An 18,158-nucleotide genomic window follows, 5' to 3' on the forward strand; every position below is an offset into this window, starting at 1 on the left:
GTAAGGCCTGTACTCAAGCAAGAGGTGGACATTTTGAATATCTACTGTAAAGGCAACTATCTGCAGAAAGAACAATGTTCTCGTGAATATCACTGTTTTGAAGGCCATAACTTGGAAACCAAGCATTTCTGGACACATGTTGTAATGAACGTTTTTTATTGTCTACATATGGGGAATACATACCTGAAATCATGCCCTCTATTTTTGAAACACCCTGTATATCAATAAATAAATAAATTTATTATTATTATTTTTTTAATTAGTGTTAGATTAATCGATCAATTTTTGTTGTAAAATTAATCAATCAAAAATATTTAATCGAATAATCAAGTCAATTAAAATTAATCGGTTGTAGTTGATATTAATTATTATTTTGTTAATACAAACTCATACTAAAAATTCCGACAATATTTCTCTCGGAAATTGCTTACTTAAAAGCACAATAGTACTGTTATTTTCTAACTGTAAACCAGATAGTGTAGGAAAAATCTTTACACAAACACTTCAGAAAGAGATGGAGATATGAGGACAATGACCTAGTCTACCTCTATTGAAAGTTGAAACACAATGCGAAACCCTTATTAAGTTTTATGGTTTTCCAAGAAAATTTCCACCTTGTTGTGAGTTCATCTTCATCATGAAATCTGGGATTCGTCCCCTCATTCCTTATAAAATAGCCATGTCTACACTGTATGCAAGTGAGAACGAACTATCTTCTTCTTTTTCTAATATCTGGTAATTCGGAGTATAATAGGCGCCAGTCTTATGTTTCGACCGCTGTCCTTTCGCAGGTGCTTGCATTTTCTATACTGAATTTGTATATGACAGTTGTGTATTAATTGGATAAAAAAAATCAGTTTTCTGTGGTCTGTGAAAAGTGTAAACTCCATTATGTCATATGAGAATTTGAGAAGTAAACTCAGTGAAACATTTGGATTTAAATTAAACGATCGTGGAGAAGTGCTTGACAAAAAAAAGTTTTTACGTGTTTAGTGATGCAGGAAACACTAAACGTAGAGTGGCACTTAATTCCGAGCATGTGAATGCACTCACATGTTTAAAATCATGGATGAAGCAGTATTAACTAGGTGAGTCTTCATATTTTTTGTTATTTATGTTTGTCTCAAAAATTCCCGGAGAAATTGACACAATAAATTATAAGCCTCATAATAAATATGTTAGTAAGTAATTAAAATAGTTGTTTTGTAATATAACGATACAATATATACAGATATAAAACATTTAATACTTATGCTTATCACCGAACACAAGTTAAATTTAACAATAATTGTTTATTACAGTATATTAAAATATTTTTTCAACTCGATCAAAACACGATTCGATTAAATATTTTGATCGATCAACAACACTAATAATAATAATAATAATAATAATAATAATAATAATAATAATAATAATAATAATAATAATAATATCGTCACCAAATTAATCAAAGCTTCAAGCACAAACAATAAGAACCATAGTACCTGTTGCTGCGTGAGCAGTTCCACATGGTGAGAGCTGTCAGCTTCCAGGTCCAGATGGCAACCATCAGATGCAAGAGCCGACAGCACTGAAGATACCTGACTACTGCTCATGGTGGGGAACACGCGTGCCTTGGATAGCTGTGACAGAATCTCTGCTGGGGATTGCATTGTATATGTGGCCACTGGTTCCACCGATGTAGTCTGAGTGGCAAACACCATTGTAGCAGTTGTAGTGGTGACTGATGATGAAGGTACAGATGTCACAGCCATAGACTGTGAGCTCGAGGTTACTGGAACCATGGTGCCTGGAACTGCAACACTCTCGTGTCAACATCTTCCATCTATTATTCATAACTCACTCACTCACAGAGTGTATCAGAACTCCTTCAACCACACAACTATCACCTTTGTTATGTCACTATTGTCTGATTAATACATATACTTGAACGACATTAAGTCATTCAAGACGAGGTGCTGTAATAGACCATGTCCCTTTCAAACCTCCCACATTTTAATTAATCATTGCTAACAAAGTATGCAGAATTATGAAATGAGACTCATATTAAAAGAAAGGGAAACTCAAAGAAATGTTATTCCATTTGTTTGAAGTTAATTCATCTGTTACATGTTAGGCAACAATGGCATAAAACAAAATGGCAACTCCACAGCAACCGCACAAACTATTTTCTGGTATGCGGAGACGAAATTACACTGCAAAAAAATTACCGAAGAGAATATGGAGCAAATGCACCTGATGAGAAAACCATTAAGGGATGGTGTGAGAAGTTTCTGGCGACTGAAAGTGTGAACAAACAATCCAGAGGTTCTCGTTGACGTGTCTCAGAAGAGAAGATTGAAGAAATTAGAAGAGGATTTCAGAGAAGTCCTCAAAAATCAATTTGCCATGCATCCCAGCAGTTCAATGTGCCGAAATCAACTGTGCATCGAGTGCTTCATAAGCAACTTCGTTTGTACCCCTACAAAGTGCAAATTATTCAACAATTAAAACCAGATGACAGACCACGACTACAAATATTCACTACTGAAATGCTGGATCGTATTGACAGGGACCCTCAATTTCTTGGAAACGTCTTGTTTTCAGATGAGGCAACGTTTCATGTATCAGGATCTGCCAATCAGCACAAACACAAAATCCATGCCTACCGTGAACATGCCTGAGATAGCCCAAAACTAAACATTTGGTGCGACCTGATGAAGAACAGGATTATTGGTCCTTTTTTCTTCCATGAGGAGTCAATGACTGGTCCAGCATACCAAGACATGTTGAAACAGTTCTTATACCACCTGGTAGCTGATCTGCAACCTCAAGTAATCTTTCAACAAGACGGAGCCCCCCCCCCTCCACATTGAAGCCTGGATGTTCGGAATTCCCTCACAGAAACCTACCCAGATCGCTGGATTGGACGCGGCGAACCAATTTGGTGGCCACCACGTTCGCCAGACATCACTCCACTGGACTTCTTCCTCTGGGGCTATATAAAACACCGTGTGTTTGCGACTCCAGTACAAGATCTTCAAGATTTACGAACCCGTATCCATGACACAATTGCAACAGTATCAATGGACATGTTGGACAGAACATGGAACAAAATCGAATACAGACTTGATATTGTTCGTGCTACCAATGGTGCACATGTAGAGGTGTATTAGTGTGTGACAATGAAAATTGTTTGAGTTTCTCTTTCTTTTAATATCAATCTCATTTCATAATTCCACATACTTTGTTAGCAATGATTAATTAAAATGTAGGAGGTTTGAAAGGAACACACTGTATTTTGTAATATCAATAATGCAGTTTATTGTGTACAAAATTAATTAGTTAATATTATTAATATTAATAAACTAATATTAATTGTGCTCTAGAATATACGATTAGGAAGATCCAGGATAACAGACAGGGTTTGGAATTGAACGGGTTACATCAGCTGCTTGTCTATGTGGATGACGTGAATATATTAGGAGAAAATCCACAAACTATTAGGGAAAACATGGGAATTTTACTTGAAGCAAGTAAAGAGATACATACGATTGGAAGTAAATCCCGAAAAGACAAAGTACATGATTACGTCTCGTGATCAGAATATAGTACAAAATGGAAACATAAAAATTAAAAAAAAAAAAAAAAAAAAAAAAACCGCATGCACACACACTCACACACAGTACAAATGAACATCCATACATACGCACATAAACATCTAAACACACACACATTTCCATTTTTCTGGATACATTTGCAAATAATTTAAAAATATTAGGATGGATGAGTCCTCACCTGAGTTGCCAGCAGTGGACACAGATGTGACACAAGTCATAGTGTTGGTGGTAGAGATAGGCACCACCATGCTGGAAGTCACTGTCACCATGCTGGAGATGTCTGATGAAATACGGGGGAGTTGCTGCTGGCCTGTTGTGCCTGCAGTGCTTGGGCTCACTGAGGGGTATGACTGAACAGTATCTGAAGTCTGCAGCAATGGTGATACAGTGGCAGTTGTAGTAGGGTGGTCGCTGGTGGACACTTGGAGGGCAGTGGTGGAGACAGGGAGCAGGCTGCATGACATGGGCAGCATGCCAGATGACACCTGCACTGGAACCGCACTGCCTGACAGTGGGATGGAAATGCCGACTGGATGGCCATAGATGGCACTGGAGGTGAGAGGGATCGTGATGATCTGTCCAATGTCCTGGTGGTCGTCCAGCTTGCCAGGGTTGATGCCACTGGACACTGGGATGATAATGTGGTTCAAGTCAGGGGATGGGCCATTGCTTGTCTGGAAATGAGAGACCGCGATGCTTGGAATGGAGTCCCCATGACTAAGATCCTCTGCTGAATCGTGGTTTTCATCCAGTTTGATGGGGTTCGTGCTGCTGCCATGGGTGGAATCACTTGACACTGGAGTGGTGAGCACGGAGATGCTGGTTCGGGAAGTGCAACCAGCAACAGTTAGAATATCAGTGCTCACCGGTATGACCTCATGGATGGCGTCATTACTGTCTGCAGAGCTGGAAGAGACGCTGATTTCGCTGTGAGGCAGTGTGTGAAGATGATTCAAGTGACGTGACTTCATTTCAGACATCGGTGGAAGCGGTAGTACTTTCTGGGAAGTGCTCAAGATTGAAGGCTCCATTTTCGGCAGCGATGAACAAACTAATGTAACAGAGTTCTCCTTGGAAGGTGAGGCAGATGTCTGGACGTGGATGGGAGAAACTGTAGCTCGGTGGATTGATGTTGGGACGCTGGACAGTGGAACAAGGACTTTAAGGGAACTGGTTCCGAGCTGGGGCACTTCATATGCAGGAACTTCACTAAAGGAGGCTGGCATGGCAGTGATTATCCCTGTGCCTGCATTGCTTGAGGCCACTGTGGACGAGCTAGAAAGAGGTGGAATGTTCCCAGGACGGGGAATCTCTGAAACTGGAGGCAGACGCCGTGTCGTTTCTGACATCAGAGGCAGAGTTGCCTGAGAGAATGTTCCTGATGACAGAGTCACAGGAGGCAGAGAGACTAGGGGCAGGTTCCCAAGGGACAGGGAACCCGTAAGAATTGTTCCTGATGGCAATGACTTCATTCCATGATTTAAAGTTTTTTGAGAGAAGGGGATCTGTATACTGTCTCCAGACAGCGAACTGGGAGAGGAACAGTGAAGTCTGATGTCACTTGCTGCAATAGCCTGTGCCTTTGACACACTGCACACCTTCTTGCTCATTGTGATTGTATCTTTCAAGGTTTTCTCATCCTGTCCTACGTAACTGAATGATAATAATGCCTGGAAATTCAACAAGAAGAAACCATTAAATTCACAACTTATGTTGCAAACTGCACTATATTTTGATTCCTATCAACATTCTTCATACAATAGGCATTTATTATCTTTATCATTCTACATCTGTTCAATCCAGTGCTTGTTTGGACACCCTACGTTTTATCAACCAATTTGTTTAAATCGGAATATGTATGATTAGAACTTTCTTGTGTTCTAATCATACATATTCCGAAGTGAAACAGTGTTAAAAGTTGTGTAATCAAGATGTATATTGTTTAAATCATTGAGTTAGTCTTAAAATTTAATTACCTGTATGTAGGATAACCAATCAATTCTAACTGTTTTTATCTTCATCATTTAAGCTGACTCTTACGTCTTCTTGAATATGTGTGTTTATTTTTTTTATTTATAACCTATTATACTTTATAAAACTTCAATTATTTTGCCTGGATTTTTGGTCTCGTCTCTGATTTGCTTACATGTCTATTAATTTTAGTAAAGTCGCTAGTTCATGAAATATTAAAAGAGTACTTTTTCTTTTATTTTATAACACCCTCTTGAAACACAATTTATATAATAATTTTTTTTCGTTTTCTCAATATTTAGATCCCTAACAGCATGAACAAGAGAGAGGTAGGGCTATAATTGGAGCTATTCAGATTTGTTAAGATACAGAGAGGTGCATGGACAATTTAATCAGATTGGCGTGACACATTGAAATGTACAGCTGATGATGAGAGTGCTAAGGCTTGCCAAAAACAGACTGTCTCTTGCGATGGTTCCAACGTATCAATTTGTTCAAACTTATATGATAAAAATGAGGTATAGTTTAGAGAAAATAATTTTCACTTACAATTATTAAGTTGTTACGATATTTTCTTAAAAATCCTTCACAAGTAAATTTCACCATAAATAGTCCGGAATACAGAGTCTGTTATCAAAAACAATTTTTATTCAATTTAGTATTGGTATATAAATAGTGCGAAGAACTCCAGCCAAGAAAGAACTTGACATAGGCTATAACAGCTAGATTAAAAACTTCTCCTTAAAAATCTTTACAAATGTTTCTAAAACATGTGCAAAGACAATAACAACAAAGGAATTGTATAAAGTTACTATTGTTCAAGAACTTAAGTCTGTAAATATTAAGAACAGTTTGCATTTTTGTAACTATTTTAACATAACATAATATATTTTACAAAACAAAGAGAAAAGTGTGCACTAATTGTGAATAAAAATTATTAAGTTACCAGTAGTATTGTTTATTAAATCTATTAGTGCGGTTCTCTGAGATCCTTTAACATGGACAGGGTTTGGATTTATTGACTCTCAAAACAATACATACAGTACTGAAACACTCTAAGTCCCCATCTTCATTTTCAAGTTCCTCTTCATGATCAAAAGATTGGTTTGTATTGTGTGGTAAATACAAACTATATAACAAAACTAATTTTAAGGCATAATTAACGCCTGATTATATGTACTGGTAAATGAAGTATTAAATCTATTTTTATTTAATTTAGCAGAAGACAAACGAATCTATTAAGTTTAATATAGGACAATGCAAAGACTAGTCTCAGGCTGTTTTGCCCACTATAAATCTCAGAGTATTTGCCGCAATCATTTTGTCCCTTTCATAAGGAAAAAAAAAAAACATGTTAAAACTATAATTACTGTACAGACTTTTTAGAGACATGAAGTCTCAATAATTACCAGTGTCTCACATGTCTCTGACATTCAGGCGTTACATTAGGCCTATGCGTTTCAATGAGCCTAAGTACTAAATTTCAGAGATCATGTGGAAAGCATACAATAATTAACCTGAATATAGTAAAAGTTTTAGGTCTACTGAAAAGTAAAAATTTAATTACCGGTAACAGAATAACTGTAAGAAAAGTGACTACTGTAGTTTCATAATCTAAACATTATGTGTTATATCAGCCTGAAAGCCAAACATGGGCCATCAAACATAGGTGGTTTCTCAAACAATGGAATTTGAAGTGTGTAACTATTAATTGTACTTTTCGATAAATTTTCTCTGAAGATCAAGTAATGAATATGCTACCTAACTTATAGATAGTGATAATGAAATAACTCTATTCAATACACATATAAAAAGGCTCCTTCATATGCAAAACATAAATACCAGACCCAATGAAAAATAGTTTACGTTTACCTGCCGCAAGATTCCATCTCCGGAAAACAGGATAGGGGTTTCAGTTGCACTTATAGAATCGCGCTGACTCTCATGAGGAATAATATTAACTACATCCACATGTTTCAGTTTAGATAATTCTGCCCCTTTGTGAATTACTGTTATTGCCTCTTCGGGTACAGCTTCCATTCTTGACTCACTTTTACTTGCAGGTGCATTTTTGTATTTTTTTCCAATTACAATATTGTGGCATTTATTTTTAGTATCGTATATCTCTTGTTTTGTAACTTTCATATCTCCAACACAAATACAACCATTTCAGATACAATTATGACATTAACTATGTCATACAATCATCCTAACCTAAAATAAAAATAATGTTCAATCAGGATAATGTGTGCCAAGAAATCCTTATCACCAATCATGCTCCAATCTTCACCGATCTGAGTAAACTTATCTTTGGGATAACCAAATAAATATGAGATTCATAATTTTATTTGCAAAAGGACTTTTGCTGCTGCACTCATTGCAGCTGTGTGGACAATCTTATTTAAATTGCTACAAATGAATGGAATTGAAATAGTCACTGGAACATAACAGCAAGGTACAAGTCAAAGTTACTGTCATACTAAACACGTGTAAGTGTACGAAGTCAACACTTGTGTCCTTCACGTACATAAAATTAAATTCTACAAACCATGACATTAGAAAGTGAGGTTATGAAACCTCTGTAACTAGGTAAACTGGTCATATTTTGGGCAATCTCGTCAGGAATTTAACAATACTTAATCCCTTGTGATTTGTTCTGCATTCATATTTATTGCAAGTTCTCTCCTTTTTGACATCCTGCTCAGTCACGCCCACTTGCTTTGGCTACTCTCTACACTCGCTAACTTCAATGAAGTAAAACTTTTGAATAAATTCTAGAAATCACATTCCTATACCTGTTATGAGGCTAGCTAGCACCCCTATACCTGGGTCAAGGACATCACAGTGTAGGCCATCTTAATAGCTACATGTATTGAAACGAATGCAAACGGGGAAATTTCATATTTAGCCAAAACATTTGGTACCACTGTATAACGCGCAAAACAAAACTTGATAACTTTATATTAATAATTATATTCAGGATAATATAATTTGATATTATGGTTGAGATTGGTTATTCGCGTGTTGGATCACTATTAGAACGAGGGATAATATTATATATCATAAGTTGCAAAATTAACAATTAACCCGGACGGGTTAATTCAGATGGGTCTGGTTAATTATACAGGCACAAACTGACACGTTTTGCAAGCAGTTGGCACATGCTCCAAAATTGCTTAAAATGTAGTCTATACGGGTTTTGTATAGAGTACCCAAGGATTTTTAACTTTGGTACCAGCAGGGCTGGGAAGTTACGTATAAAAAATACTTCCTACGTGACGCGTAAAAATGCGTAATTTATGTCAAATGTAAAAAAATGTAATAAATTTCTAAACTTGTTTTAATACATTACATAAACAAAGTGTTAAATTATTATCCGAGTTTTCATGTTACCAGCGTGCAATACTTACTTACAGCTTTTAAGGAACCCGGAGGTTCGTTGCCACCCTCACATAAGCCCACCATCGGTCCTTATCCTGTGCAAGATTAATCCAGTCTCTATCATCATATCCAAACTACCTCAAATCCATTTTAATATTATCCTCCCATCTACGTCTCGGCCTCCCCAAAGGTCTTTTCCCCTACGGCCTCCCAACTGACACTCTATATTCATTTCTGGATTTGCTCTACATGCTACATTCCCTGCCCATCTCAAACGTCTGGATTTAATGTTCCTAATTATATCAGGTGAAGAATACAATGCGTGCAGTTCTGCGATGTGTAACTTTCTCCATTTTCCTGTAACTTCATCCCTCTTCTCCCCAAATATTTTCCTAAGAACCTTAATCTCGAACACCCTTAATCTGTTTCTCTCTCAAAGTGAGAGTCCAAGTTTCACAACCACACAGAACAACAGGTAATATAACTGTTTTATAAATTCTGACTTTCAGATTTTTTGACAGCAGACTGGATGACAAAAGCTTCTCAACCGAATAATAACAGGCATTTCCCATACTTATTCTGGGTTTAATTTATATTTTTTATTGTTGCTCCAAGATATTTGAATTTTTCCTCTTCGGAGGATAAATTTCCAGTTTTTATATAATTATTTTCCATTTCATACAATATTTTGGTCACGAGACATAATCATATACTTTGTCTTTTTGGGACTTACTTTCAAATCTATCGCTTTACTTGCTTCAAGTAAAAACCAGCATGCAATACATGCGGCAATTCATTCCAGCTCTTAATTTCTTCTATACTTTGAAACGATATACCAATACCACACAGTGTTTCCATATGTTGCTTAGTTATTCACTGCGCCAATACAGATCCTAGAGTTTACTAGCCATGAAAGGCTGTCAACAGTTTACATTTATGAGCATTCTGTCAATGTGTTTCTCACGGTTTCCATCGGCATTCTGCCGAACTTGTTATACACCACGGTTACAAATTATTGGACGATTTCAGAAGGCTAGATTTTTACCGATATTGAACATAAATACAGTCATGATTTTACCACCATTTGAAAGAGGGAAGTTTGAAGTTTTATACTCGATGTGAGCCCCACGTGTAATATGGCAATGTCCAGGCAGTGATCCAATTCTTACCAAGCACTCTCAAGCATGTTTTGTGTTTGATTGCTGTGTTAATGCACCTTCTCAATTTGACCAACATCGTTGGAAGTGGAGGTATGTTAACATTGTCCTTGACAAAACCCCACAGAAAGAAATCACACTGTGAAATCCGGTGACCAGGGTGGCCATGTGTAGAATTTGCTGTCTGCGTTCCTTTGCACAACTAATCCATCGACCTGGTAGGTGTTGATTTAGTAAAATTGGCTAATGTCACAACTCAAGGAAGAGGAGGAAGACAGGTTCATTTTCCAACAAGACAGAGCCCCTCCACATTGGCATAGAGAGTTCCGGAGGTATCTATAATGGGATGACAAGATGAAATGTATCCACTGTTAAAGGAAACCAGTTGGCTGTGAGCTTATACCTGCTGTCAGGTTTTATGGTTGTGTTTAACCTAATAGATCCCGCTTTCTTCAGTTTTCAGTATTTTGTTGAGTGTTCAAGGAACCCAGTCATTCGAGAGTCTATATCTGTTGTCAGGTTTTATGGTTCTGTTTACCCTAATAGATCCCACTTCATTCACTTTTCAGTATTTTGTTGAGTGTTCAAGAAAACCATTCAGCTGAGAGCCTATATCTGCTCTTACGTTTTTCAGTATTGTGGTCAGTGTCAGTGTGGCAGTAAGTTGGATAATCATGAGGTACAATATAGAACAACACATTTTTATTTGCAATGCTTTCGGGAAAATATCTCCATAGAGAAAGTGCCATAAAATTCCATCATCAATTTCCAGATTCTCCTGTGCCGGATACAACAATATGCAGACTCATAAAAAAAATTAACTAGATAGTCTCAGTTAAAAGTAATAAAATATGTCTTAACAGGAAAAATTAGACTTAATAGGTTTTCAATTAGAACAAAGTCCTCGAACATCTTTGTGCTGATTGCCTCAGTTGGTAGAGGTGTCTAAAACCTCAGTTCAACATGCTTCTAAATTGAAGGTAAAACAGTGCAAAACCCAAGTAGTGCATCAGTTTTTGCTCCCACATGCAGCTAAGATAAAGAAAAACATCTGACAAAGTCAAAATGAACTACAGAAAGTGTCTGGGAATGTGCTGACAAGATGTGAAGCATGCTTTGAACGCAGGTCACCATTTCCAACATTGACACAATAAGGTAAGTTCCCCTCCCTTCCAACATTGACACAATAAGGTAAGTTCCCCTCCCTTCCAACATTGACACAATAAGGTAAGTTCCCCTCCCTTCCAACATTGACACAATAAGGTAAGTTCCCCTCCCTTCCAACATTGACACAATAAGGTAAGTTCCCCTCCCTTCCAACATTGACACAATAAGGTAAGTTCCCCTCCCTTCCAACATTGACACAATAAGGTAAGTTCCCCTCCCTTCCAACATTGACATAATAAGGTAAGTTCCCCTCCCTTCCAACATTGACACAATAAGGTAAGTTCCCCTCCCTTCCAACATTGACACAATAAGGTAAGTTCCCCTCCCCCCACTCCACAAATCAGGGACGTATTTTGCGGGCTACCGGCAGTAGCCCAAGGAAATTACAAAAGAAAAAGTTTATAATATATAACATAATGTAATAATTTTGTATTATTAGTTTTACCATAGTAATTAAAATTAAAGTAATTGTTAGATATATTTTGTGTAATAATAGGGTCAGCGGTAGCCCAAACCCTTTAACCAGTATACGCCACTGCCACAAATTATGATCATGGTTTGGCAGGAGACAGGCCACCCTTATAACATGCGAAGGCTGATAGACCAGCACAGAGCAGCAGTGTTTCGTCTCGACCACCCCATGATAGGTTTTGTTTTGTGGTTAAAAAGAGATGTATTCATAATTGGCCATGTCTTGTATAGTTATGGTGATGTTTTGTTGATTCATGATGTTGAGTATTGTAACTGAGATTAGTGTTGTTTTTACTTTACTGAATTGCATAACATAATAGTTGGCACTAATACAGAATGAGGGAACCATACACAAACAGTGAAATGACCGATATGATCTTGATTTACGGTGAAGTAAGAAACAATTCTGCTGCTGCTGCTCGCATCTATGCTGAATGTTTACCTGACCGACAACACATTTGTAGTAATGGAACGTTTTAGGGAAACCGGTCACTTCGCATCTGTGATGAACAATACTGGTAGATCGCTAAGTCGCACAACTGCTGCTGAAAAAAATATTTGCGTTCCGTAGACCGTTCACAAGGTACAAGTACACGGCAATTAGCTGCACGTCATCAAATGTCTCAGAAGTCAGTGTGGAGAACTGTACATGAGGCATTACTCTACCCATACCATCTACAATCTGTTCAAGAATTGCAAGAAGAGGTTGATTTTGAATGTCTGAGGATATTCTGCAAATGGTTACTTAATGAATAAGGTAATATGTAATATTAACTTGCAACGTCAAGAAACATTCCTCTGGTATGCTAAGACATGCTGGTTTTGGCAAAAGTACCTGTTGTTTGGGTAGTTTCCTAGTACCTGGTACTCGTTACATAGGTCGTTTTTATGTTTACACAGTGGTTCCTTTCTGAAAAGAATTTTAATAGTTTGTTACTAGATGTGATTCTAGTCAGTTTGTAATATATTTTTGGTCCAGGGAAAATATACATCTTTTATGATTATACAACAATGGCTGACTTAACAGCTTATGTAACGAGTATCAGGTACTAGGAAACTATTTCTAAACTATTCCCATAACGAAGCTGTCACGACCAAAAGTGTATATGACAAAATATGTTTGTTTTGGTGTATAGAATACTCTGAATACTTTATAGTACGGTACATAATTACGACTCACCTTGTATAACATTTTACGGTACTAAAAATCATCATGTTATGAGTAATATTCCACATTTTCATTACACACTGAGGAGTACATTGAGTGTTTAACACAATGCTCAAATTTTATCTTGTTCTTAGGAAGTAAGAATTCTTCTTCTTCTTCTTCTTCTCCTCCTAAGGACATAGACATCTAGTTCTCTAGGTACGAATTGCCCATTGTGTGTCCCATAAATTAGAAATCATTTCAGGAGACCGCAATGGTTAATCAGCTTCATGATGCTGTTGAGTTTGATTGCCTGAGTTTCCTCAGATGATATGATGATGATGATGATGATAATAATAATAATAATAATAATGCTAAAGAATTCCACATGCAATGGGTGACAAGCAGAACTGCCTATCCAGCCTGTACTCTAATTGTTCATGTTCTTTGTACCAGGAACTCTGGAGTGACATATCAACATCCTGCACAATCCAAGTACTGAAATCTTGAAGGTTCCACATTTTAGTGGAACTTTATCTCCTACTTAAGCCCACTAAAAAAATACAATTGTATGATGTCACAGAAAGCTAGAGACTAAAAATAATTTGTGTCTATCATGGTAGTGTAGCGAGGAAGTTGGGTGTATCAATGTAGTTTAATATGTTCTCAAGTTATCAGCACCAAACATGCACACATACATGAAGGTCTACTAATTTTATTGAAACTTGTGTTGCAGAACTGATGTGATTTACGTCACCAGTGGATAGAAGACACCAAAATAAAGTTATTGTTCCAGCTCAATGGCAGTAATGATAGAGATTCTTAAAGTGACCATCCATAGCTTGAATGCATGCAGTTGTAGTCTTGTAGAATACCGCCAAGTGTGTGTCAGATTCGTTGACAGCAATCTTGTATCTGCTGATGAAGTATGTCAGTGTTGGAAATGGGTTCTAAATAAACAAGTTTCTTCAAATGGCTTCACAAATAAAAGAATGTGCAGGCCATTTGTTAAGAAATGTTACATTTGGCGAGTCCATACATCAAATGCATATCTGCCATTTTCTGGTTTGAATAATCCATCATGTTGCATTTGGCGCACAACACCACACCAACTGTTCTTGTTGAGTGTACAATCTAGTATGGCCTACACACTGTACCTAGTCAACAGCTCACGTGATACAGAGTATATGGCTGGATGTGCACAGGCGGCAGTCAAACTCCAAACAGTGCCTGCTTCCGTGCCTCCACCTTACAGCAAACCTCGCCTCCCCATCACTTGCCAACATCCACAAGTACAAGCACCTAATGCTAACTCGGAAACGAGGTAGAATGGGACCCCATGGAATAATTCTTCTCAAGTGCTCAGCCAGGTGATTTGGATTGTTGATTTCAAGCTTTCAATGACTAGGTCTGCCATCTTCTTCAGGGATCGAAGTGTTGTGGAACCAGTCTAGCCGGTATATAAGCAATCAGTAGGGCTTCCTGCTGTGGACCCTAGTTCCTAGTCCTAACTGCCTGCTGTGTTCTGGTTGGTCGAAGTGTATTGGTTACAGGTTTCCACACTGTACTCAGCTGTAGGGCTCCAGTCTGTTGAAATTATTGCTGTCTAGTTGGATTTTGATAGTTTCCCAGGTCCCAATAACCCGGTGGTGGCATTGAAATCTACCTTGTGGCCCATTTCCAGGCTGTGTTGCACTACTGCCGACTTATCGGGGTAATACAGTTTTATGCTGCATTGATGTTCCTTGCAGCAGTCCATAATGGTGCATCCTATCTGGCCAATGTAGCATTTACCACACTCACAAGGTACTCTGTAGATACCAGGTATACTAATACCAAGGTCGCCCTTAACTGGTCTCAGTAAGTTCTGAATCTTCAGGGTGGCTTATGGATGATCTTCATCTCTTGTTTTCTTAGCAGCCTGTCAATCTTGCCTGAGGTGGGACCATAAACTGGACGTATGCCATGCTCTTTGTCTCCTCTTTTTCCTCAGGGTTGATTTGTCAGAGAAGATCCTTTTGAGGGCCAAACTGATTTTCCTGCTGCCGAAATTGTTCTATTGGAACATCTTGCTTAGGTGTCGAATCTCTTGATCCGAAATCCCCCTGGAAATAATTTCAACAGAGATGAGGGGCCTTTAGCTATGTACAGTTTGGAAATCTGTAACCAACATACTTCGACAGCAGGCAGTCGGGACTAGGAACTAGCTCCTGATTGGCCCGCAGTGGAAAGCCCTACTGACTGCTTATTTACAGACTAGACATGGTTCCAAGCCACTTTAATTCCTGAAGAAGATGGCAGAGCTAGTCTTCGAAAGCTTGGAAACAACAATCCAACCCGAGAAGAATTATTCCATATCCAATACCGCGAAAACCTTAAGTCCGTTAATGGGACCCTATATTCATATAGACTTTTCTTTTTGTTTTGGTGTCTATCTGCTGATGACGTGGCTCCTACATGTTACAATACACTCAATATATTACCACCGGGTTTACCAGCAGCAACCTGTATAGCTCTATGCTAATGTGCGGGAGTGTTATGCAGTAGGGTAGGCTCCCTCGCCAGTGAAATTCATGCATGTTTCACACTATATTATCACCTACCTCAGTTTTCGAAATGTTGCCCCCTGACGCGAATTTTCGGCGACAACTTCAACACAAAGATTTAACAAATGTATTGTTTATAAATACTCTTTGTTCAATTATAAACAGTTGTCAACGCAAATATTTATGGTCGGTGGTGGGCACGCGGTAAGTGAAAGCAACAAGACAGTGGTTGAAGCAGATACTTACGGTTGGTGGCAGGCTGGCAGTAAGCCGCTGACGATATTTCCTAGACCCATACAATCACAAGAAAGAATACAGTGTATTTGTCCATTGCTATGGAGTAACAGTTAGCATGCCTGACCATGAAACAAACGGGCTGTGTTCAAATGCTGATTGGGACAAGTTACCTGGTTGAAGTTTTCCCTCAACCCATAAAGAGCAAATGCTGGATAATGCTGGACCCTGGTCTCATTTCACCGGCACTGTCATCTTCATCTCATTCAGATGCTAAATAACCATCGCAGCTGAGAAAACTTAGTAAAATAACCAATTAAAAAAATTACTTAAATTTGAACATCTGTCATCTATATGTCTGTATACTGTATTGGCCCGAATCAAGTACGATCTTGAATATATACGACTCCAAGTTTTCAGATGTTCTTTTTCGGAAAATAAAATTATTACACTATATACAATCAATCAGTCTTCTTAATGTATCCAGCTGTTTGCTGATAACAAAAACTCCACTATAGTCTTTTCAGTTCTTGTTTTCATGAGAAATGAGGGGTATTTTGATATTACAGATGCCAGAGTAGTAGCTAGTAGCCAGAGTGGGAAAAACGTAATACGGCGAACGCAAAGCTCCGCCCACGTCCCCTTTCCACTTTTCCCCTACAAGCTCACCACACACCCTAGCGGGAAAGAGTGGCAATAGGGGTTTAGGGTGGGGTGACATCTAGTGTAGGAAAGTGGAACAAAAAGAGTAACGACACCTACGAAGCAAAAGAGGAACTTCGTCCAGTCTCTCTCTCTCTCTCTCTCCTTCTCTGTTCCTTGCTTAATGTCTCTCTCTTTTTTTTTTCTTACGACTTCGCAGGAGAGGAGATTCGATCCGAGAAATTTCGTAACTAAACCTAAACGCACACTTTTTGTTCACGCTTTAGACCTTTCGGCTACCGAGGCGAGTTGGGGGTAGAAGGGAAAATGAATCTATTTATGTTTAAGGGAACTGCCATAACGTATTGTAGAAGGGGACAATGACCGAATAGCGTGGGTAGAAACGGGTGGGCTTGTGAATGTCGCTTGATAGGGGGTGGCTTCATTGTGTCCGTGTCCAACTTCGTGTACAGACGTAACCACGTGTAGTGATGATCCGTACCGAAGACATGTACTCATTACGAGTGTCCAACCTGTGGGAAAAAAAGACTATTGTGTTACTTCGAGGACGTGCAAAGTTAACAGGTGAGTGTTGTTTAATGAAAACCACATTACATTGTGTTGTGTTATGTTGTGTCAGTACATGTTGTGGACAGTTGTCTAATGCGTATTGCATTGTGGTTGTGGACAGTTGTCTAATGCATATTGTCTAATGCGTATTGCATTGTGGTTGTGGACAGTTGTCTAATGCGTATTACATAGTGGTAGGCAGTGATCCATCGAAGCGGGACAGATAGTACAGAGAGAGAGCATGCGAGCGAGGTGCCGAGCGGCACGGGTGGGGATAACGTCCCCTACTGGAGTTCGCCGTAATACGTTTTTGCCGCCAGAGTTGGGGTGTAGTCAATATATACTGCAGGACTGTGTCTTCTGCAACTTCTTCTATTTTCCCTCGTGGATACTTACCTTGTCGTGGTGAGGGGGCATAAACTTGTTTTTTTTAGTAGGTTATTTTACGACGCTGTATAAACATCTTAGGTTATTTAGCGTCTGAATGAGATGAAGGTGATGATAATAATAATAATAATAATAATAATGATTTATTTTAGCTGGCAGAGTTAAGGCCAGTGAAATGAGTCCGGGGTCCAGCACCGATAGTTACCCAGCATTTGCTCATATTGGGTTGAGGGAAAACCCTGGAAAAAACCTCAATCAGGTAACTTGCTCCAACCAGGAATCAAACCTGGGCCACCTGGTTTCATGCTGTTACTCCACAGGTGTGGACTTAAACTTGTTGTTTAAGGTAACAAGTAACAAAAAGGTACCTACAGAAACTGCATTAACACCAACAAAGTCCCACTATATTTTTCACTGCTTATGATACATGGAGTCCCTCAGTGTAAAATTCTCCAGAGATAAAATAGTCCCTCAATCGGATCTCCAGGTAGGGACTGCACTGAGAGATGCCAAGAATTGTACACTATATACAATGTGCACGTTAAAAATATTATAGAATGAAATAAAACTAATAAACTTTATCTCTAATTTCTAAGATTTTACCACCACACACTTCTGTCTAATTAAAGTGAACGTTAAGTATACGCCTAGAAATAACAAAAATAATTCGAGGGAGAAGGGAACAATATTAAAAATACTGGTAGTGCTGTAATTTCTTTCAAATCCTTCATTACTACCCAATGCAGTATCTCATTGGTGATTAGATTGAAATTGTTGACTAAATATGTAAATATTGCGCACTGCATCTTTGTATAGTCATCTATAATTATTTATAGACTTTTGTTTTCGTATTTTACATGAATTTACTAAACCTCCAAACAAA

At 38.3% G+C, this 18,158-nt stretch overlaps 1 protein-coding gene across 2 annotated transcripts in view; it reads right to left on the reverse strand.

Annotated features, from left to right (window-relative positions):
* Positions 1-8,418, reverse strand: part of LOC138695997 (uncharacterized) — a 35,763-nt gene extending 27,345 nt beyond the window's left edge. The window contains exons 1-4 of one of the 2 annotated variants that reach the window (XM_069820454.1): positions 8,369-8,418; positions 7,446-7,787; positions 3,781-5,272; positions 1,488-1,798 (exon numbers count right to left, since the gene is read on the reverse strand). In XM_069820454.1, the coding sequence (XP_069676555.1) occupies positions 1,488-1,798; positions 3,781-5,272; positions 7,446-7,718 (2,076 nt within the window). In that variant the 5' untranslated portion in view covers positions 7,719-7,787; positions 8,369-8,418. Of the gene's footprint in view, positions 1-1,487; positions 1,799-3,780; positions 5,273-7,445; positions 7,788-8,121; positions 8,258-8,368 lie in introns of those variants that run through there. The other variant, XM_069820453.1, reaches the window with a different exon arrangement.
* Between the last annotated feature and the right edge of the window lie 9,740 nt (positions 8,419-18,158).

The sequence above is a fragment of the Periplaneta americana genome, chromosome 3 (genome assembly GCF_040183065.1).
Source record: "Periplaneta americana isolate PAMFEO1 chromosome 3, P.americana_PAMFEO1_priV1, whole genome shotgun sequence".
Lineage (NCBI taxonomy): Eukaryota > Metazoa > Arthropoda > Insecta > Blattodea > Blattidae > Periplaneta > Periplaneta americana.